This window comes from Camponotus floridanus, unplaced genomic scaffold (assembly GCF_003227725.1).
Source record: "Camponotus floridanus strain SB8 unplaced genomic scaffold, Cflo_v7.5 scaffold58, whole genome shotgun sequence".
Lineage (NCBI taxonomy): Eukaryota > Metazoa > Arthropoda > Insecta > Hymenoptera > Formicidae > Camponotus > Camponotus floridanus.
In genome coordinates, this window is record NW_020229747.1 from 223214 (window position 1) to 245228 (window position 22015).

Consider the following 22015-nt stretch of genomic DNA (forward strand, 5'->3'; position numbering starts at 1 on the left):
TCCACAACCAATTATATCGACCTAGGGTCCAGCAACGATTGACCAATCAGAGAGTCCTATTTTGAATTGGCCAATTGGCGACGTGGTTAGTCGGGTGCCATCCGACCATTTGAAAACGTCCCATTAGTGTGTTCAAAAATTCTATCCAGCTTTTAATCGACCAATCAAAAAAAGGGAGATTTATTTGTCCTGATTGGTCAATTCAATGCCACTCCTACACACGATATTAAGATATTCGATCGCACTCTTCACTGAAATTTAGAAAGTTGAAATAAAAATGTATTGCTATATTAAAAATAGCACGTCTGCTTTTCTCTAATGAAAGAAAAATGGGATAATCAAAATTACAGGGTATCCTAAAATGCAAATTTATCGTTTTGCGATTTTTTTTATATTCTTCTCTCATCTTTGCTATCAAAGCATTATATATAAAAAATGCCCATTTAAAACGGCAAAAGGAGAAAAAATATTTCAAGAGGAAAAAAAAGGAATATCATTTCTTAATAAATTAAAACACACACACGCACACGCACAGCATACGCTCATATTGAAATTTAAAGTAGGTATTAATAGTTAAACATTTACAAGTATATTCTGCTATTTACATATATAAATTTGCGTCATGTATTTTAAGTAACATGCTTTTATATTGCATACTGTTAGTTTTAAGAATAAAAACTGTCATTATGGTCTTGACGTAATTTAAGACAATGGGCGCGACGTTCTATAAATGCGGCCATTCTAGTGGACAGTATGGTAGCACCAGTTGATATCTAATAATAGAAAAAACAAATATCACAATTTGGAATTACTATAAAATAATTTTGTAAATATCTTTGAAAGACGTACGTAAATTATTATCCGAGTGAAAATACACATATACAAAAGTTGTAGCGCAAGGTTATTACCTTCAACCATGGCGAACCAAGACAAAACTCTGCATTCGCTCGGTCCTCACCACGCAAACGCAATAATCTTCGAAGGAGCTCTTTCGCGTCGCTGGATATCATCTCGAAATATTCATCGGGAAAACAGAAATCGCACTTGAGTATGTTGGCGGTGGTTTCTTCCACAGAATCGTCCAGAAAAGGTGACAAACCACTAATTTTCATAACATTAGGCGATATTGTGAAAAAAAAAGATTATAAAATATATTTGAGCAATTTTTTAGGGTACCTTAGCAGAACGTAAATAAAAACTCCAACAGCCCACATGTCGGTATAAGGACCGGTCGGTCTACCTAGCACCGATTCTGGCGCGGCAAATTCCAAATCAGCGGGAGGTGGGACAACTTCGTCGATCGGAGTCCTCACCGCTTCTCCCAAATCTATCACCTTCACCTGATCCGTCTCTTGATCGACGAGAACATTTTCCGGCTTCACGTCCAAATGCATTCGGCTGCGACAATGTAGCCAGCCCAGCGCAGATAACAGCTGCCCAGTGTATCGCGTAGCTACCGCTTCCGTATACTCAGTTTTCTCGCTCAGATATACAAATAACGTTGGGCCCTTGACTCTAAAAACCGAAAGAGGAAAAAGCGTTATTTCGAACGGCGCTATTTATCGAGAAACATTTCCCGTGAATAAAACTTACAGCTCCAGAACGATAGTGTCTATGCCGGGTCGAGGTGCATTCTCAAACAGGGCGAACGCTCTGATGATATTGACGTGATGAGTGGAGGCTAGCACGTCGTATTCCGCTCGCGTCAGCAATCTCGATTGTTTGTGTCGCGGAATCTGTTTGAGAGCCACCTCCTGACCCGTGCCCTTGTCTCTGGCGCGACGAACTACTCCGAATCTACCGTTACCCAGTTCGTCCAGCTCCAAATATCTACCGACGAATTGCTTGGATTCCCATTCCGCCCCGCTGTCTGCATCTAATCTTGATAAAGTCACTACGATCGACGGCGAGGTTGTCCGCCCATCATCGCCCATCACGCGAAAACTGTATGAAGCGTCCGGTGACACGTCCAGCACAACGGGTGGTTCATTCATTTGTTTCGACACTGGCACCCATCGTTGCAACGGTAAAGTTCGACATTCTATGCTGCACGACGCGCTACCGATCTCTTCTTTGTCCCAATCGACCTCGACTTTCGAAGGTCCTAACGCGCGTGCCAAAGTGCTGCTCTTTCCGCCTGAGAAAAAACATGAAACCGTTTAATAATGTACTATGACTTGACGTATAATATGCATGCGTTATAAATGTGCTCAACTGCTATGTACCTATGACAGACAGAGAAATTCTCGTGGAGCAGGAACCCGTTTCGCATTTGATCTGACAATGATACACGCCAGAATCCGAAGCCCGGCAACCGGTGATTTGTAAGTACACGAAGCCCATGCTCTGTTGAAACTGGTACCGATCGCTCTCTCTTATACATTGATCCTCGCCTTCTTTTCTCCAGGTGACGATCGCATGATTGTTGCGGTCCGCGTTGTGCGTTTCGACGGAGAGCCTAACGATTTCTCCGGCAGTCGCACGAATCGACATCGGGCTGCTCAGGATAGCCGGCGTCTTCTCTTCGGGCGTCGTCGTTGATTCATCGGCAGCGTGATCGTTCTTCGTAAGATCGACCATCTTTCGCGGTCGAAACGACCACGCTCGACTAATCGCAGAGTTCGAAATAAGACTCGCCGGAATCCAGAGCTCATTCTTGGTATTAATCGGGGATACCACTAGACCCGGACCATCGAGATGGGAGACGATCAATTCGTCCCCGGCATGTAACTTTCCCCAATCCGCAGCTAATCTTACGCGAGCACCTGGAACGATCTAAAGGAGTCCTCTTATTATACATATTTGACACGTGCGTCATTCAACATATTTTTTTTTTTTCATGCAACTTGCGTCGCGTCCGCCCCGCAATTTTGTATTCACCCAGAGAATGTGCGACAGAAAGACCCAGGAAGAACTTCCAGCACTGTGCAATGCATCGACAGTAGCGGCAATAATAGTAGCGGTCGTACATGTCCCGGAAGAGGAAGAAATAACAGCGGTAGTAGTAATGACATCGGTTTTGACAGATGATCGATGTAATGTAGTACAGCAGAGCAATAGCAGAGGCGATATTGCGACGATTCGGCGGAGTGCTAGCGATAACGTTCGTATAGCGACGACGATTGTAAAAACAATAGTATATGTATAGCGAATAAGATGCGTTAGTTGGAAAAGCGGTAACAAAGCTTGAAGAATCAAAAGTTTACAGTAAGATAAGAGCTTTTCATTTTCTAGTGGTTATTCTTCCTAAAGATATGATGTATTTTCTTTCTCGCGCGACGTATATGTCCGTATAAGATTCATCTTATTACATCAGGAGATACGTAACAACGTATGGCAAACATTAAGATTGTTTACAATCTCAACAATAGTTTTTTTTTTTCTTTAATAACAAAAATATGACTTATCGTCGCACCGACAGAAGATAATGTAATAGATAGCAGTAGATAGCGACAGGCATCAAGAGGAAGAAGAGGAAGGAGAGCCCCTTTGCTGCAATCATCAAGAATTCTAAATTGATATAAATGGTAACGCATGTATAAGCTCGAAAGAGCTTCAAGTAGCAAAAACCACAATCAGGATTGGCTCACCGGAATGGAGTTGTTGCGACCCGGCGAGCGTGTGCGTAAAGTATTCTTAAATCCTTCCAGGAAGTTTAGCCTACTCTTTGTCGGGCTGGGTGTACGTGGTTGCATATGATCCAGTCCTCCGGTATAAGAGCGCTGCAACGTTGGCTGATTCGTCCTTATTCGATCGTTATTCTTGTCTCGGTTCGTCGATCCGGGGACTATCAGCGTCGGAGGAACCGATACGGTTGCTCGAATCACAGGTTCTGATGTGGTGCTGGTGGTGGTGGTGGTGGCACGGCTACACGCCAGCAAATCATAAATGAAATCCAAGACACAGTACTACGCGTCGAGACTCGCGCACTTTGATGCTCGCTGATTAAAGCTGATTAAATGGTAAAGCGCGTCTTCGTTTTGCGTCAAATGACTTGTAATATTAAAATTTTATAGCGATCAGAAGGAACGAGTCTCGGCAGAAGCCGGAATACGGAGGAATCGATGTCGCCGGTAACTCGAATCTTTCATACGTGTCGAATAGACGAGGTTGGTGCTTGGCAACACATGGCAATAAAGGTAGATGGTGGTGGGTGAATGGTTGGTTGTGATCGCGTTAGATACACACTTACTGGATTTGCGCTTTTCGCAGTACTGTATTCTTGATAAAATTATAAAGAAAAGAAGCTCTGGTTAGTCGGATGGACGTGTATATTAAATAGTAAGGTAAGGGATATATCCATATCACAATCACTCTGTCTCTCAATCATTAATTTACAATTTTTATTCTAGACAAAATTTTTATGATTCGCGGGTCAATTATATAGCTTTGCTTTCGACTACTCTCCAATCGTATCGCGCATAATTAATATATACACAGCATACTGTCACGCCATAGTTTGTTCACAGACTCGCGAGCGCGCGCTTGCTTTTGTAAACGTTATTAAAATTATTATAAATATATTGCGTATCTTCATATATATATATATATTATTACGACGTTATTAATACATCGCACTCGCAGCGCGTTTTTTCTTGTGTCATATCGTTACAAGTCGCATGTGTGTAGATGTAAATGTATACGTAAACAACAAAGTACGCCCCCATTTGTGTGCGTGCATACAATATACGCGTAAAATGCATGCGCATTGGAACGGATCTCGGCACACATTTTATAGGCTCCGATAGACTCGGATAGTCAAGTCTAGAGGAATAGTACACGTTAAGGAACAGGTGAATAGATTTGGATCCATTAAACGATAAAAAGAGTTTATCAACTCTCGCATGCTCGCGGCGATCTAAACCACTAAAGTATATATATATTATATAAATATAAATATATATGTACATATATATATATATAAATATATATATATATATATACTTTCGTGTATATATATATATGTATATCTGATGATACAGAACGGTAATCGAATTCTACAATCGTTTCGAGACGTCATCGAATATGAAAAGATATATATTATATTTATATATTTGTATATTCCAAAAGTATTGCATTGCCTTTTTTGATGACAGTTTTCAACAAAAATTTAGACATCATTTACAATTTTAAGATAAGATTATCTAGTCGTGATACATGAAAAATTTATTTTTATCGCTGCATATATTCGTATTTTACTAGGGAGAAATTATTTCCGTTCAGCAATGTGTCATTAAAAAATAATGCAGCACTTTTGTGTAACACCCTGCATATACTTCTCTGTATATGTCTGTCTGTCTGTCTGCATGTGTGTGTGTATGTGTGTGTATAAATCGTATTTTATTTCTTATTAGTCGATAGAAGAGTAAAAGTTTTTTTTTTTACAGTATCGTATAGACGTTCTTATAAGCTTCCGCACGGAAATATTTAGTCGAATATTGAATCGTTATACTACAAAAGCAAGATATCATCACCAGATACGTAAAGGTAATTCACAGAAAAGGAATGTGAGAAAAATGACTGGATACGTGCACATTTTTTAGCATGTGATATTATAGGCACTAAAATATATTCAAATACGCTAAAAAGTAGTCGTTTAATTTTCGACAAATGGGTGAAATTGGTGCCAAAGGGCGTAGAGGAAAGCAGGCGATAAGACGTTTGTAGGAAACGACTGACGATTATCTAGCTCTTATGGCCATTATGTTTGTTGTTTGTGTGTGTGTATATGTGTTGTGTGTCCCTTTTCATATAAAATATACAAAAATATGTCGGAACGAATATTCACAGATTGAATATTAAAAGAGAGTGTGTAAGTTCAATGTGTCAAGTTTAGAAACGCTTACAGTGGATCTTTGGTAAGTTCCTTCTGGTAGGCAATCGGTGACTGTATCGCCTTGAGAAAGTCGCGCTGAGTTTGCAGGATGGCAGTGATCGTGTCTACCCATTCCTGCCTGCGCGGTCCGCTTTCTTCCGCTACGCTACAAGAAAATCCTAGCCCGGGCTTTCGAGGGTCCGTCGATCGGATGTTAAATTTTTCCGGATCGTCATTCGAATCTTCGAGGCTCATTTTGTTCACCTACATACAATGTTTGATTCGATAATGCAACAATATTGTCTTTTCCATACAACCGAAAATGACCAGAAGCAATAGAGAAAGTAATTAATTATTTTACCTGAATGTGTGCTTTGTATATGTAGGCAGGATTGGTAAATTGCGTCTTCTTGCCGACAGCTTCGCTAAAGATAATATTTTGTTCGAAAAGAAAGACTTGCCATTCTCTTTCTCTCGTCGATACATTTGATATTTCCGATACTAGAAGCGGCCCGTGCAATAAGAGTTTTCCTTGCGCCGTTATTTTTCCCTGAAAAAAAAAAAAGTTAAAAGAAACGTAATATCCTTTTGCGTAATATTAATAAGAATAAGGGGAAAAAAAAAAGCAAGCGATACTCACGTCGAAACCTTGTAGTCTCCCAACGTCCATCATATCGTTTGCAGCTTTAGGAATAACTCGCATGACATGAGCCGCCGCTCTGAGGCCTTCGATTTCCGATAACCTTTGGGTTCGTTCAGTGAGGCGCAATGCCTCCCGTAGAAGAAGTTGATATTTTGTAATTCTTTGTACGGGCTTGATGAGCAAGTCGCAGAGTTGCAAACGATGTCCAAGTTTTTGCCTAAGTTCCTATAATATACATGTCCTGTGGTTTAAATACATCATTTTACATTTTGTTACTTGTCACTTGATGATTTTACCTCAAAGTATGTATCTATATATTCCGACACAATGTATTCTGAAACGGGTTTATTTTGACAATAAACCACATACATGTGCAGCTTGCGCTCGTAACGTTTAAAGAGAGGTCCGAGCTCTTCCGGACGTTCCAAACAACGTTCCAAAGCTTTAAGGAAAAAACTGAAAGCAAGAAATGTCAATGTAAACATGTGCGTGCGCGTACGTGTATCCGAGAATACGCGATTATCGAATAAAAATTTCAATGGACGACTCACTCTCTGTGCCACTCGTAGATGGCTTCCAAGTTACCGAAAACCATCTTATCTTTCCCACCGCGCAAATCTTCCGGCAAAGAAATCTCGCAATCGGGATTTCGCATTAGTGCCATATATCCTTCGACTATGTGTTTCAAATCGTTGACGTAATCTCTCTCGGTGTCCACTAGCTCTCGAATAACAAATTGCCGTTTGGCAATTGCGGTACTCTCCGGATCTAATTCTTCGACGGCGGTCGGATTAATGGTCGCGTTACAATAGTCTTCCTCGTTGCTCAACGATTTTCCGTTAGGGGTTCGCATGAGACTGTGTCTTTCTTGATTTTCTGTATGTTGCTCCTGTTAATGATATGCATAGTACTTGGTGCAATGCACAAATCTATATCTGACTGTGAGCGAGCTTACCATTCTCTCTTTTACAATCTGTTCAATCTCCGACAGATCGGCCGTCGTGGCGCCGCCATCGAGGATTTTCGTCGAACGTTCAGCGGACTATTGAAATAATAAAACGACCAAGATATAGAGATATAAGGAATTGGAAGACGAAAGGAATAATTAAAGAAAATTAGAAACGCTTAAATTTAAATGCTTACTCGTTTCCCAGGTAATTCGCTCGGTATCGTAGATCCTGATGGACCATTCGCGGCTGTCACAAGTATCGGTTCGGTTATAGGCTTCATTGGAGGAGGAAGTTCCAAATCGTCGTCGGCATCTTCTCCACCGTTTTGCTCTTGCGAACTTGTCACCGCTGTCGTATCATCGCTTTCGCATGTAACGTCCACATCCACATCGACCTCGTGCTGTTCCTCATCTTCTTCTTCCTCTTTATTAATGCCTTCCTCACCCTCTTGGGCATCGAACGTAGTTTTACCAGGCCGATTGTGCTCGATGCCGCTTGGTAATTTAAAGCGTTTATCCGAGCTACTTTTCTTCAAAGACGGTCCAATCAAAGGAGACGATGACGTCGACACGGTCACAGTATTGGTTTTCTCCACTTTACCTTGGCTAAGTTTGCGTAAAGGCGGTGGGAGCCACTTCCGTCTATAAACAGAAATGTGCCCGTCACGATACGTGATTATCGTTGCACGTATGACATTTTAAAATAAGAGAGAGGCAGAGAGAGAGGAGAAGGGGAGAGATTCAGACGAGGCAGTTTTTATCAAGTGCTTACCCGCTAAAACCTCGTCTCTTGTTTCCAGGTGAATTTGTACTAGTCGTTGACCCGCTACCATCGCTTCCGGTAGTTTCTGCGAATCAATTAAAAGCGACATTATTTTCTACTCTAACACGATGCTCCAATTTGTTTATCGGAATTGAGCGCGAGGACACGACGCGTCATTGCGCGAATCTCGCGCCAATTTGCGGTTCACCGCAACTTCCTCGCAGATCCGCGCGATTACGAGTGAATTTATTTCTCCACGTGCCACGACATACGCTAAACTACGCTTACTTTGCAGTTATGGCACAGGAAGAGGTAAAAGAAGACGCGTGACAAGAGCTCGACATGCTCGAAACCGCGGGCTTTTTTCATCGTCATTCACCTGCGTCTTCCGATAACATGGGCGAGAGGACCGCGGACGACAGCGAAGTCGTCAACGAAGCCGTGGCCGGGGGGATGCTAACTGCGGTGCTCGACGATAATGCATTGGCTGTAGTCGATGATGCGACGGCAGTTTGCTGTTGCTGCTGCTGTTGCGTTTGGACGATTGCCTGATTGATTTGCTGCTGCTGATAATACGATGGATGATGATGCGATTGTTGTTGTTGTTGTTGTTGTTGTTGTTGTTGTTGATGATGATGATACTGATGCGACTGTTGCTGCTGTTGCGTGGACGCTTTTCTGGACGGCGAAGTTTTACAGGAAGCGGTCGGTGGCTGTTTCAGAGCACTGGTGGGCACCAGACCCTCCATGGGAGGCTCCGCTTGTCCTGGGGTGAGCGGTAAACGTACCAGAGTCCATTCACCGGTGTTGGGAACCCCGGCGGGAGTGGTACCGGCGCTATTGCCGTTCTCCAACACCTCGACCTGCTGCCCTTTCGTCACGCTGAGTTCTCTCGAGCCTGGCGCCGCCATATGATCGGCGACCACCCACGTCATTTCGACTACCCCGGTCTGAAAAATGGACGTTAGAGGATCCTCGATAGATTTGTCCCATTGCGGAAGTGGCGAATCCCGCTCGATACCACGCGTTAGATACCAGCGCGAGATCGGGGGCGGATGTAGAAAGGGATAATTAGTCAAGTGTGATGCATCTATAAGTGCGCGCGTGCGTGAAAGTAACGGCGGAAGGTGGAGGAGAGGTAACGCAGCGGGCGGAGTAGCGTAAAGAGGGTGGTAGGATATACCGAAAGCAGGGAAGCAAAACGAATAGGAAGAGGAGAGCTGCCCTCTCGTGCTTACGCAAGCGTAGACCGGGTCGATACGATCGTCCTCCTCCTCTCTGTCGGTCTCGGACAACCACTCTCGCTGCGAAGGACCGATTGTCTTTGAATTTGCGGATCGACGGAGCGAGATTCGATTACTGATGCACGAATGATTCTGATCGTCGGCGAGATCAGTGTCAGCGAGTGTCTCTTTCTCTCCCTCTCGCGCGCGCGCGCGCCCTTTTACGACGCTTTTAAATCGCACGCACGATTCCGGCGTTTTGAAAATAGCTCATGTCACGACACGACGGTCCTTTGACGTTGCTATAAATACCGTGCGTGTGCGCGCATATTGTATCGCGGATGTGTACGTTTACCGTGTTTAACCGCCGGTGTGGTGGTGTCTCTCGTCGCTGCGAAAGACGCGCAATTGTTTGCCGGACGTGACCGCGAATGGTCCCGTCCGATGCTTCGCCCGCTTTTCCTATACATTCCGCGATCCGAAATAGAATTTTCCACGTGCCAAATTTTCTCACAGCATCGTCAGCTTGCACCGCGTCGCGCCGCAAATTACTAAATTTATAAAAGAAAACAAGGGAAATGGAAGAAAGACGATAAAAAGAAACGAGAGAGATTATTAGATTATCACGTTATCGCTTCGAGATGTATATAACATTTTATATTATTTTTACTATTTTCCCTCTTGCAAATTTCCAGATAATTCGCCGTCGATTCGAATCAACCTCTTCGAGCCCGCATCTACTTCTACATCTCCAAAAGCCTCGAAAAGATACATGTAATTTATCGATTAATCTATCGTCGCAATCTCTCCCCTTACGACAGAATTTTCATTTTAATAACTTTTCGATTTCTTGGGAAAAATACTCGACGAGGAAAGAAACGATTTAATCTTACGACTCGCGAAGACAAGAAAATTATACCCGACGAGAGAAACGATCGGTCTTATAGGTAGGACACAGGCAGGTATCGCAAGGATACGATAGTACCTGGGTTAGGGAAGGTTGACGGCGCAGAAGTCGAGCCTGGAACGAGCTTGGCGTATCGATGGTATGTTGTCTGGAGAGGGTCGCGTGCGGCGGTGTCGCCGAGCCCTGACGAAACCACGGCAAGGAGATCTTTCTGCGCGCCTTCTGGGCGATCGTCGCCGGTTTCCCAGCCGGTGACGTCATGACGTCAATTCGCCGGATCGGTACGGTTTTCACACAACGCGCGAACGCAACCGTAGCATAGAGAAGGAGGAGAGAAACGATGCGCTTAGTAGGGCGTTATTACGCGCGAAGCACATTTTTCTACGTACGACGACGTTTAATATATTTGCCATCGCCGATGGTTTAGTCTCGCGTTTCTTGTCGCGTTTTTTTCTCTTCTTCTCCCTCGTCGACAAAGTCGGGGCATTACCGATTCGCTCATCGACGTCTCGCAATCAGTCGCGTAGATCCTCGAGCGGATCCATGCGACCCGGGAGTCGCGCCCGTACTGATCGTCGGCCTCTCGACCGTGCGGAGTGACGAGAGATTATAACTAACCCAACCCAACTTGCGCGCCCCACCCAACCCTGCGCAAGTAGTGGCCTCCGTGGCCTCCGTGGCCTCCGTGGCCTTCCCCGTGTCGTATCGCCATCCCTGTTGCAGGTGGGGAAGAATCCGTAAGAGATGAGCGATGGATCGTACAGCGCGCTCGAGCAAGATGATTCGGGAAGAGCGGATCGTTTCGAGAGAGTTCAATTTTTTTAAACTCTACTCCAAAGGAGGATATATTTACATGGTCTGGATTCTGAGGAAAAATGTAAAGGTTGAAAGTAAAAATAGATGAAAAATGATTGATTGACTTTTCATATAGGATAGATCGCGGAATTTCATCTCAATTGCAAATTATTTAGTTGATATCGATTTAGTTTTTCTCTCAAAAAAAGAGATGCAACAACACTTGAATAATCTATCTCTAGCTAGATAGGAGATCTAGAGATTTTTTTACTTTAGATATATGTATATAGAAGATAATATATCAAGTATCTCTTTACATTGCAAAATGATATTGTTATCAAGGACAAGAATTTAATTTTGAATTACTTGTAAAAAACTCATAATATCTCGATATATGTATATTAGAGTTAAAAAGGAATTGTACAATAAAATATTAGATGGGAGTAGAAAGAATTTTTTTTATAATTACATTATTCTTTTATTCTATAAGAAAATATCGAAAAGCAGTCTAAATTTTCTTAAATTAATAGTTTCTTCCTAAATATATATATTCGTTCATTTATGAAAATTTTATATGAAATAATTATTAAAATGTAATTAAAAAAGCTCATGCTCCTATATTTTATTGTGCAATTTCTTCTCGACTTTGATCTTAACTTACAAGTTTTATACACCATATGAAAATAAACTTTGATAAAAAAAATTTATAATGAAAAGATTGTACTTTACCTTATCGGAATCCGTGGTATTAGTCGAACCAAAGGAAGCCAATGAATTTCTATCGAGATTCTCCACACTTTCATCCAAGGACGCGCATTCTTCCAAATCTCTGCTGGAGCGTTGACTGGAGCTCTTCTTAGCGGGGCTCTTTGGCATATTTTTGCCCAAAAATGTCTCCTGTATTACTTCGCGTAACCTCATCACCCACAGCTGCTTCGCATCCATCGAATTCGCCCGCAACACTACGCGAGTATCGCTCGTCGGTGCTCGTCCTGTCCATACCGCGAATTTGCATTCGTCGCCTTCGATATGCTCGGTTACGCCCAATTCGGAGGTCAATAAACGGTTTTTATAAACATATTTTACCTAAACAGATATAGACAAATTAATATATAATATACAATATAAGAGTTTATTTTAAATCTAAAGACAAGATTATTATACGCGCGAACCTTTCCGGCAGAATCTTTGACTTCTTTTGTGAAAAGAAGGTACAATTCGAAAAGAAATATGTGGCGATCTCTTCCCTTCCTAATCAATTGTTTCGGGTCCCATACGGTGAACGAATCTTGCAGTACAACATCACCGAGCGCATCTGTACTAACATCGCAACCTTCCAATAGACTTAAGTGTAAGGCATCGTTAGCTTTTTTAGGCACATTTAACATCACTTCTAACCCTTCTTTTATTTCGCCCTGTCCCTCTTGGCAACAAGCCTGAAGTGAAAAAGAAACAACCAAATTGAAATATATATTAAAATTAAATAATTTGAGATGTACTCCTTTCCTTCTCTCTTTCTACCTCCTTACATATACCTGTAAGTCCTTAAGTAGCAGCTGATATTTTGTAATTCTTTGTACAGGTTTGATTAAATATGCAGCAATGGGATGTTCTACTCTATACTTTCTCTGCAATTCCTCAAACCACGTTCCACTGTGCGTTACTAACAGTTGATTGCTCTCGGGCTTATTTTTACAATAGGTTACGTACATGTCGAACTTAGGTGCCTGTATGGATTATTAAATGATATATATAGATGTGTGTGTGTGTGTGTACACACATACATACGTACGTACATACATATGTATATACATATTTATACATATACAGGATGAAACTATCGCTACATATTTTAAAGGCAGATTCTCTAGCCAATTGAAAAATAATTTTTCCTTAGCGAAAATATCGAGGCACTAATAATTTTCGAATTATAAGTGATTGGAAATAAGGGGTTTTTTGTAAACTAAGCTTTGTAGAAATAAAATATTAACAAAACCACATTCTTCGATTAATTTTAAATAGAGTTTACTTTAATTGAGTTTTAATTTAAAGCTTAATTAATAGAAAGATATATGATGACAAAAATGTCGGGAACATGCAAAAAATGATGATCTTCATCGATATTTTTGCTGAGGAAAAATCGCCTCCAAATTATCCCACGAATCTGTCTTTGAAAGATTCATTATGAGTTTTGAGTCACCCTGTATATACATATGCATATATGTATATATTGTTACGCGCCCAGATCGCTACGGCCCTGCCGTTGTTCGAATTCCAAGTCAAGAGATTGTTTACAAACAACGACGGTCATTTGAGTTTGAATCCAGCTGTCAAGCTGAGCAAACGCGTTTTTATCCGCAGCCTATTTTGAGAATACTCCGAGTTCTTGTTGTGTATTACCTTGTTATTCACATTAATCCAGACGAGGGCCTTGGCGATCCGACCACGTAACATTATATATATATATACATACATGTAACATGTGTGATAGAAAATTGTACTTTTGTAGAAATTATTTTATAATATGTATTACTCACCCATACTACAAAGCAATGTCCAACGTCTTCCGGCATGGTCTCGTACTTTTCTAGTTCGCGTAGAAATACATTGCTATGAAACTGATGTATCTCTTCTATATTGCTGAAAATGATCGATTCACGACTTTGTAAACCCAACGGAACATTTCCCTTTCCGCATCGCGTTTCGTCCAGGAAGCAACGAATACAAGTTTCCAAGTCTTTTACGTACGTACGCTCGGTTTGCAAGAGTTCAGCCATAATAAATTCTTTTCTTCGCGCGGATCTTCTCTTCTCTTCGTTCAATTCTTTGAGGTCTTTACCTTTGATTTTCTCCTCCAGCAACGGATCCGAATTGCGGTCGATGGAGAGATCTTTGTGCCCCTCGTCGGATTGAATACCGAGATCATCTTCGATTTGAGTCTTGTAGCAATCCATTCGCGCGCTAAAGTCTTTATATCGCTGATCGACTTCGGCGACCGCTTGCTTGATCGCCGCGGCATGAGCGTGACCTCTCTCGACCAAATTGTCAGCGAGTTGAATCAACAATTTTACTCTTTCTCTAGTTTCTTTTGCCGCGCCTTTAAATTCAATGTGCTCTTGCAGCAATTGTTCATTTTCAATGCGATTTTTACCGACGTTGGTGTGCGTCGCTAGATACAACTCTCCAGTCTCCTTTATCCACTCGAGTGCCTGTTTCGCACTACGTTCAAACAGAACGTATTGATGACATTGATCTAAGCGCTTTTTTCGTTGAGTCCAATACTCGAGCACTTTGTTTTCCTTACTGACCAATTCCTCGAGAATATTTTTGACTTTATTCGCGGAACCGGCGCTATTAGCGTGGTAGCTGTAAAATTGTAGACTACGATTAATATACTTTAAGAACGTTTCCCCGGTTCGTCGTACTAGCGTACACGCTTTTAGAAAGGCTTCCTTTTGTTCCTGATGTCTGGTAATATTTGCCGGTATTCCGGAGGCCTTTTCTCCGTCGGCACACCAGTCCTCGTCCACATTGTATTGTACCTCTAAACTATCGAGAACCGAACGTACCGAGTCCACTGTTTTGTAAAAGTTTAAACTGGCGGTAATCAATTTATGTCGTTCTTCCGCACAAGTCACTAGTTGTTGCCACCGTTTAGTAACGTCTTCCGCGACTTCTCGAATACTTTTTGGGTCGTAATGATTCCCGCTTATTAAAGAGTCCGCCTTGTGCTTCACTTGCACGGCAGATGCATGAGTATTCGTTATTGCGAGTTGGAAATGATAGTGTTCTTTTCCCAGTTGTTCGGCATCCTCGAAATCATCCGGTATCCTGAGCGAAGCCAATAATATCGATTCGCCATTTCGTATCCATTTGATTACGTGAGAAGCGTCCGTCTGTAGCTGTAATAATTGAGAAGCTTGCTCCAATCGTACCCGTCGCATTTCCGCGAGATCTTCCGCGTCCAATTCTCTCTCGTTTAGAAATTCGAGAAGCACCTGTACTCGCGCCGAGGCACTGTGCTGACCATCCGCCATAATGCATACTCCCGCTTCTTCCAAAACTTGTGCCAATTCTTGACCACGATGAAGTATTTGAAAAGCGGTATTCTGCATGTGAGCAACTCCATCATTATGCACACGTAGCAATTGCTCGGGAGAGCCTTCTCGCGGCGGACCTTGCAACTCTTGAGCCCACATCTCCAATTGACCGCTCGCCTCCAACGCATCTCGTTCAAAGACGCGTAATCGTAGGCATAATTCCAGTCTTAACTTTTTCGTAGCCCACAAATCTTCCAATTCTTGCCGCAAGCTCGCCAATCTATCCAAGGCTGACTCTACCGCCGATATCGAGCCCGTTGTGTCAGGCGCATCGGTCGCTTCGCGAAGTTCTTGCAGTAAAGCTTCGCCTTGGGCTATCGTCGAAGCGCACGCTTCCAGACAAGACGATCTGTGCTGCGCGCATTGCTCCAACAATCTTTCCGCCGTCTCCAGATTTTCTGCCACTTCGTCCTGCTGCATTTCTTGACGTAATTCATCTACCCATCCAATGAGCTGTAAAGTGAATCTACATTAAAAATGGCATCGTACATGCATGTGTGTATGCAAACACACACATACACACGCGTTTTTTTACAGGCTACCGCACTTGGTGTAAACATCCCTACGCATCGCGATAAATGATAAAAATATACCTCCTTCTCGTGAGTATAAAATACTACTGCCAGATCTAATCTGCGACGTCGTTGCTCGACTCTCGCTGCAAAACTACTGACATGAGCCTCCAATTCTTGCGCCACTGCGTATATCTCATCGGGTGCGCATTCACCCGTATGAGCGAGTTCTTCGGCAGCCGTCAACAGTTTGGTCGCATTTGTATATGTATTCTATAAATAAACAATATAAAATATTCATTAAATCATTTTTAGTAAGAATTGTAAGTACAATGTGATATTATATTGTAAAAGATTATATATATATATATATATATATATATATATATATATATATAATAGCAGTAAAATATATAAAATTACCTGTGCAACATTTTCAAAATGTTCATGACTTTTTTGATAAACGCGCGCTTTCTGCAGATTACGACCTACACCCGTATTTTTTCTAATGAACACTTCGCCGTGATTTGTCAGCCAGTCGAGAACTTGCTTTACATCTTCTTGAAACAGTCTAAAAATCATAATTGTATGCATTGAATAGTCTAAAAATCATAATTATATGCACCATTAGCCATAATACATGTAAGTTTTATTTTCATACTTTAATGCGAGCCGTTGATGAAGCTTGACTTTGCGAGCGTGCCAACGAGCTTCCAACGCTCTATGATGACCAAGAATTTGATGAATGACAGCCAAAACATGGGATGCACCTTCGCTGTAATCAGCCGCCGGATTGCCACTCGTGCCAGTATGACTATCGATATTGTGTCCGTCTTGACCCTATATAAATCAAATATAAATTGTGATGTCATAAAATTACTTTGAAATGTTAATCGTTATTTATTAGTTGGTTAAATAATGTTGCATGCATCCCAATCTCAATATCTCATTAAATAATAATCTAATAAACTTTATATAGACTATAACAAATATGATTATAGCATAAGCGTATATTTATATATACATATGTATATTAATCTTACCAAATAAGAGCAATTATATAGAAACCCTATTTTTTATCCCATGCAAGGAATTGCAGTTGAATTAAAAGAAGAAATATAATTCTTAATGGAAAGAAATAAAGAGAGAACTTGCTATTTTCTTCTTACAATTACAATTTTTAAATATTTTTTTGATGAACTTAACAATTAATAATCAATTGCCCGTTTTTAATCGTTACTCTTATATTAACCATTAAGTTATTTTCTAAAAAGGATGACATACAAGAAAATAATGATAAAAAAAAACTTTAACACAAAAAAAGAAAAAACAACAGTAATTGTTCCTATAAACACCAATTAACGTACATGTTTTCTGGCGACATGATCAATTCCTTGCGGTTGATTACAGACTTGCACAAGATGATCCAGTTGATAAAGAAGCTTCTTACTGGTACTATGCACCTAAATAAGAATTTTTTCCAATCCCGCTTGAGAAACATTCGTATATACAATATACAATATTTGTGTCAAAATTTATTTGGATCAAAGTGTATGTATGTATAATAATTTAAAGTATTTTTGTCAAAGTTGAAATTTTTCAGATAAGAACACATAACAGTTAAAAATTGTAGACTAAGAAATACCGATAATGACGAATAAATAAACGTGCGCCAGTAAAAAAAAAATCTATTGGAGAATACTGAGACGCGCCTGGGTTATAAAAAGGAAATTACATCAAATGTTAATTATTGCAGAGAATTTACAGATAGATATTTCCAGTAGCACCCAAGTACCAAGCGAGTAATGAATTCCATTGCCTGAAAGCTTTAAAAATTGAAAATTTCTCGTACATAATCGACGCGAAATGTATCCAACCCTGAAGAACGGGCGTTCACATTATGACATACTTGCAGCATTGTACCTAGGCCGCTCAATAATGCCTGATATGTATTGTAAACCTGTTAAATATCAAATGAACTTACAGTATACATAAAAAAAGATGTATAAGGTAAAGATTAGGATGATTTATGACAATAACGCAAGGATAACTTCGTCCACTGTGCAAACTTGTAACAGAGTCAATTATATCGGATAAAATATATACATGTGTGTGCTAAGAAAAAATAGGGGAAAATTTACCTCTGTATATGCCTGACACATTGCCTCGTAAAGAGTTTGATGCTGGCGAATATGAGACTCGAGCACTGGAATTTCGTTGGGCAGATTGCTAATTTCGCACGCTTGGCTCCAACCAGCTACATTGTCAACATACTGTTCTGCTTTATGGTGAAACACTACACTTAAACTAAGTACCGCGGTACGTTCATCCAGACCCGCGGCAAATTCCTTCCAAGCTCGATCCAGACGACCGGCCACTGCTCGTACGTGTCCAGCCGCGTAATGTTGCGTCTCCAATAATTTACCAGCCATTGTGAGGATTTTATTTATATTCACGTAAACATTCATCGAACTCATGGTAAAATGTTTATGTTCCTCCTGCAAATTCTTGGCCAACTGATACGAGCGACCAATCTCCACGTAACTAGCAAGAAACGCTTCTCGATTGTGACAAATCCAATCAAACATCTTCTCGCAATCCTGTTCAAACGCTCGTAGCTGAAAGCACTGATCCAGTTTCATCTTCTTAATGTGCCACAATTGTAGCAGATGCTGTTGCGCGGCATGCACGGAATCCAAGTGCTGAATAACCAAAGTAGCCAATGCTCGTCCGTCGGAATCCGCGCAACTTGCCGCGCCATTGTCGATACTTCCTCCCTCTCCCCCGGTTGCTGTTGCACCTGAAAACACATTTATACACGTTACATTGCGCTGTGTAAATTTCAAAGACTAAGTTTGTTATTTTTATTAACGAGGAACAAAATAATTGTACGTCTACAATAAAAAATAGTTGAGAATCGTGAACTAACTATTATTAAATCGCTGAAGCAGGCGTTGTCCAACAACTTCGATATCTTCCACTGGAACTTTCATGATTTTCTTTTTCATTTCATTATGTAGATCAATGCCATGCTTAGCTCCCGCAACATCGTCAGCAAAATCATTTCGACTGAGATCCTCTTGCAAGTCATCTAATCGATCGAGAAGATCAGCCGCTTGCCATGTAAAATCTTCTACGACTAATCTAGTATCGATCCATTGAGCATGATCATATTGCAACGATCCATCTAAATCTGCGGTGAGTTGAGAAGGATCTATAACTTTTACAAGAGCTTCTAAGCTAATTGTATTAATCTGAAAATAAGCATATGAAAATAAACATATCTGACACTTGTTTGGAAAATTTGCTCAAAAATATTTGCAAAAAAAGAAACGATGGTTTAAACACAAATAGTTGTGTTTTTAGCATAATATACTTTGACGTATACTTACTTCAAAATTATATTTCTTTTGTTTGCCTAGCGAAGTTCTCTGTTTCTGCCAAAAGTTTTCCGGTTTAATGAGAAAAGCGACATGAACTGTACGGTGAAAATGCTCGTGTAATACCTAAAAAAATGTTTACGAATGTTTTTGATTCCGATATTCTATGCTTGAAATAAATAAAGTTCATTCGTTTGTCGACAACCTTCAAGATGGGCTTGACCGAGTCCCAAGTAGTACCGCGCATATCTACAATTACGGTAAATCGTAGGCCTCTGGCTTCATCGCTCGGAATAGCAAATAGATATTGTAGGAGACGTCTGTAATCTTCGGGTTTCGCGCGTTCGCGTCTCGGCGTACTTGGAAACAGAAGCACGGGGCCCCCTCTGCGATCTCGTCCACCTGGTAGTATCGCCAAACGTTCTTGCAACAATGGCAATACTTCTGCCGCTCGTGTACCGTCCATTATTCTTACTTTTCGTTAAACTGTCATGACCTGTTTACATTAATAGAGACAATAAATCAACCATTAAAATGAGATCGGAATATCGATAACGAATCTCACGTGTGATCTTCGATCAAAACCGCAATCAAAGTCTCTAATAAAAATAGTTGTACAATTATAAATTTTGGCTCAACTGCCAAATATCGGCTATTTAAACGAATTCATCCATATATAGTCTCTAGAGAAATAAAGGACAAACTGTAAAGAGCGAACCGCGCTCAGCCTTGCAAATGCATTCGATGCAAGTCAAATTCAAGGTCACATGTACACCTACACAAATATATATCACTGGAAATCTGCATTCCATATACATTTCTACCGCGATACTATTCCTTATAGGAAAACTCGTCGGTGCCGCGATATCGGTGGGAAACGCGACGAAATAGCCAAGGTAGCATCTCGTCCCTTCCCAGTCCTCTGTCAAAATACTATCGCGACGCGACGCGACGCTATTCAGAGGCGGACGGGCAAATTAGCGATAGGCGTGTATCTGGCACGCGGCGATAAAATAAAATATTAGAAATAAAATATAGAGAAATTACGCACACGCACATATCGCGCGCACAGCAGCATCAATCGTCCTGTTTCTCTAGAGGTGACAGATACGCCTGTCGCAGATATGCCTACGTCAAACGAATGTTTTCAACGCGACTCTATCGTTTTAGCAGGCAACGACGTTACAGTACGTTACAATAACGTCGTTAGACCGAGTTGGAACGAATCGTCGCGTCTGACATTCCGTTGGCGTGAGCGAGATAAACGAAAAACTCGTCGGTGCGTCCCTCTTACCCGTAGAAAATCCGGTTACGGCGACTCCAGCGTCCTTGTCCCTCGTCGTCGCGTTATCGGGCGCGAATTTCTCCGCGAGGACAGACTACCGAGTTCATATTGTCGTTTCATCGACACGGTTAAAATCACATCGGGCGATCGTCACGCGAATAAAAGTCTGAGATCACCGCTGCCATGTTCAAACGATGAGTTTTCAACAGCTTTGCTCGCCAATACCGTCCGAGGGGACAGCACGAGCACGAGTCGTTTTACGCTTCACGCGAGAGACGTATGCATGCATGCGTGTGTGTACCTATTTGCAATTTCGTCTTATCTAGGACACGTTCCACTTGGCGATCGTAACGATCGTGGGATTATTTCATCCTTGCCGTTCACCAAAAATTCAACAAAGACAAAAACGACGCTCACGTGCGTCGCGATTTGCGATCGCCAAATGGAACCTGCCCCTGGCGAATACCTTTTTCAATCATGACGGCTACTTTCGCATCTAGGTGTTTCTACATCATGACTGTTGATTTGACATTTTTTTCTAATAATTAGGTTGATAAACGGTCGACTACGGTCACATTGAATATGATTATAAATATAAAAACAATTCAATCTAATATATGTATTACGTACATGAATTTTTTCTTTTCCTGTTTGCCGATAAATTTCATTGCCATTTCTCTTAAAGCAATGTCACGATGCACGAATATCTAGACGCGCGGCGTTCGATTCGAACATCGAAGCCATCTTCAAGCGTAAGAATTTCCGACATCGGAGTGATCGATTGGTTCTTGAACATTGGTCTGAAGTTTAACGAGCAATTCCCACGCAAGAAACCAGAATTTAAGTTGGCGGCAATTTCTTTGAATTTAAATTTGGTTTCAGCAAGAATGTCGTGTTTTCTTCAAAAAATAAAATAAAAAAAAAAACAACAGATATAAAATAAAATATTTTATTGCTGTATTAAAAAAAATTTGCATCGACTTATATTTTACACCAGGCACACATTACACGTTTCATCACGTACGGTTCGAATCGTCGTACTCTTTTCCAGAAAAAATGTCATTTATACGGTTACACCATTTGTAAATATAAAATAAAACTAGATACGATATTAAACATTCTTTTAACGGAACTTTGTGTTGCTGACAATTTAACCAACGTAAATCCATTTCCATGTATAATTCAGTTTCCAACATTAACGCCGTATGATGTGAATAACAAACATCGCTCATTCTTTGAGTCAGTGTAATATCAGCGTCTTTAAATGTCTCCAACAAATTATTGCTGGAAATTAATTCGGATTTCGAGGTGTCTGTGAGAAGGTTCTTACATTTATCGCATTCCTTGATATGCAAATTATTTAAAATTTTCGTTGCAATAATGTTGCAAATGTTACGATAATTATACGGTTCCTCCAAGAATGTCGTTTCTGTCTCGAAATCTAACATGTGCGCATTTTTCGACCAGCTGTTATTGTCTCTATTTTCTGGTCTACAAATAAATTCCTTTAACGTGAACAATAACGACCCGTCTACCTTATTCTCACTATTATTTTCTATGGTACGAGGTAACGTCAAGTTGTTAATCAACAATGTTTTGAAAGAATTTTCAAATTCTGCGCACGTGGGATTGGCATTTCTTAT

At 41.0% G+C, this 22015-nt stretch overlaps 1 protein-coding gene across 6 annotated transcripts; it reads right to left on the reverse strand.

Moving 5' to 3' along the window:
- Positions 1-566: 566 nt before the first annotated feature.
- LOC105256881 (triple functional domain protein) lies at positions 567-21020 on the reverse strand. 6 transcript variants are annotated; one of them, XM_025412871.1, is made up of 29 exons: positions 21003-21020; positions 19293-19583; positions 19100-19213; positions 18637-18961; positions 17849-18507; positions 17560-17667; positions 17075-17170; positions 16369-16547; positions 16131-16278; positions 15789-15980; positions 13633-15648; positions 12631-12822; positions 12268-12531; positions 11825-12181; positions 8550-9120; positions 8180-8255; positions 7602-8049; positions 7414-7500; positions 7010-7347; positions 6755-6914; positions 6456-6683; positions 6177-6365; positions 5847-6079; positions 3591-3867; positions 2226-2775; positions 1594-2137; positions 1177-1515; positions 909-1101; positions 567-773 (listed from the first exon to the last, which is right to left on the reverse strand). In XM_025412871.1, the coding sequence occupies exons 2-29, from the start codon at positions 19551-19553 to the stop codon at positions 666-668; spliced, it is 9252 nt and encodes a 3083-aa protein (XP_025268656.1). In that variant the 5' UTR covers positions 19554-19583; positions 21003-21020; the 3' UTR covers positions 567-665. The 6 variants fall into 6 exon arrangements, with proteins under 6 accessions (XP_025268656.1, XP_025268654.1, XP_011265445.2 ...); XM_025412869.1 differs by lacking the exon at positions 21003-21020 and adding an exon at positions 20382-20648; XM_011267143.3 differs by lacking the exons at positions 17560-17667; positions 21003-21020 and adding an exon at positions 20382-20648.
- Between the last annotated feature and the right edge of the window lie 995 nt (positions 21021-22015).

What these genes read in the sequence shown, in the direction of transcription:
- LOC105256881 (XM_025412871.1), bottom strand. Translation starts at nt 19,553, where the DNA reads ATGGACGGTACACGAGCGGCAGAAGTATTGCCATTGTTGCAAGAACGT. An exon ending in ATTTTGAAAATGTTGCACAG is followed by an intron (nt 15,981 to 16,130) that starts GTAATTTTATAT and finishes GTTTATTTATAG; the next exon opens with AATACATATACAAATGCGAC. An exon ending in ATACCACGGATTCCGATAAG is followed by an intron (nt 9,121 to 11,824) that starts GTAAAGTACAAT and finishes TCCATTTTTCAG; the next exon opens with ACCGGGGTAGTCGAAATGAC.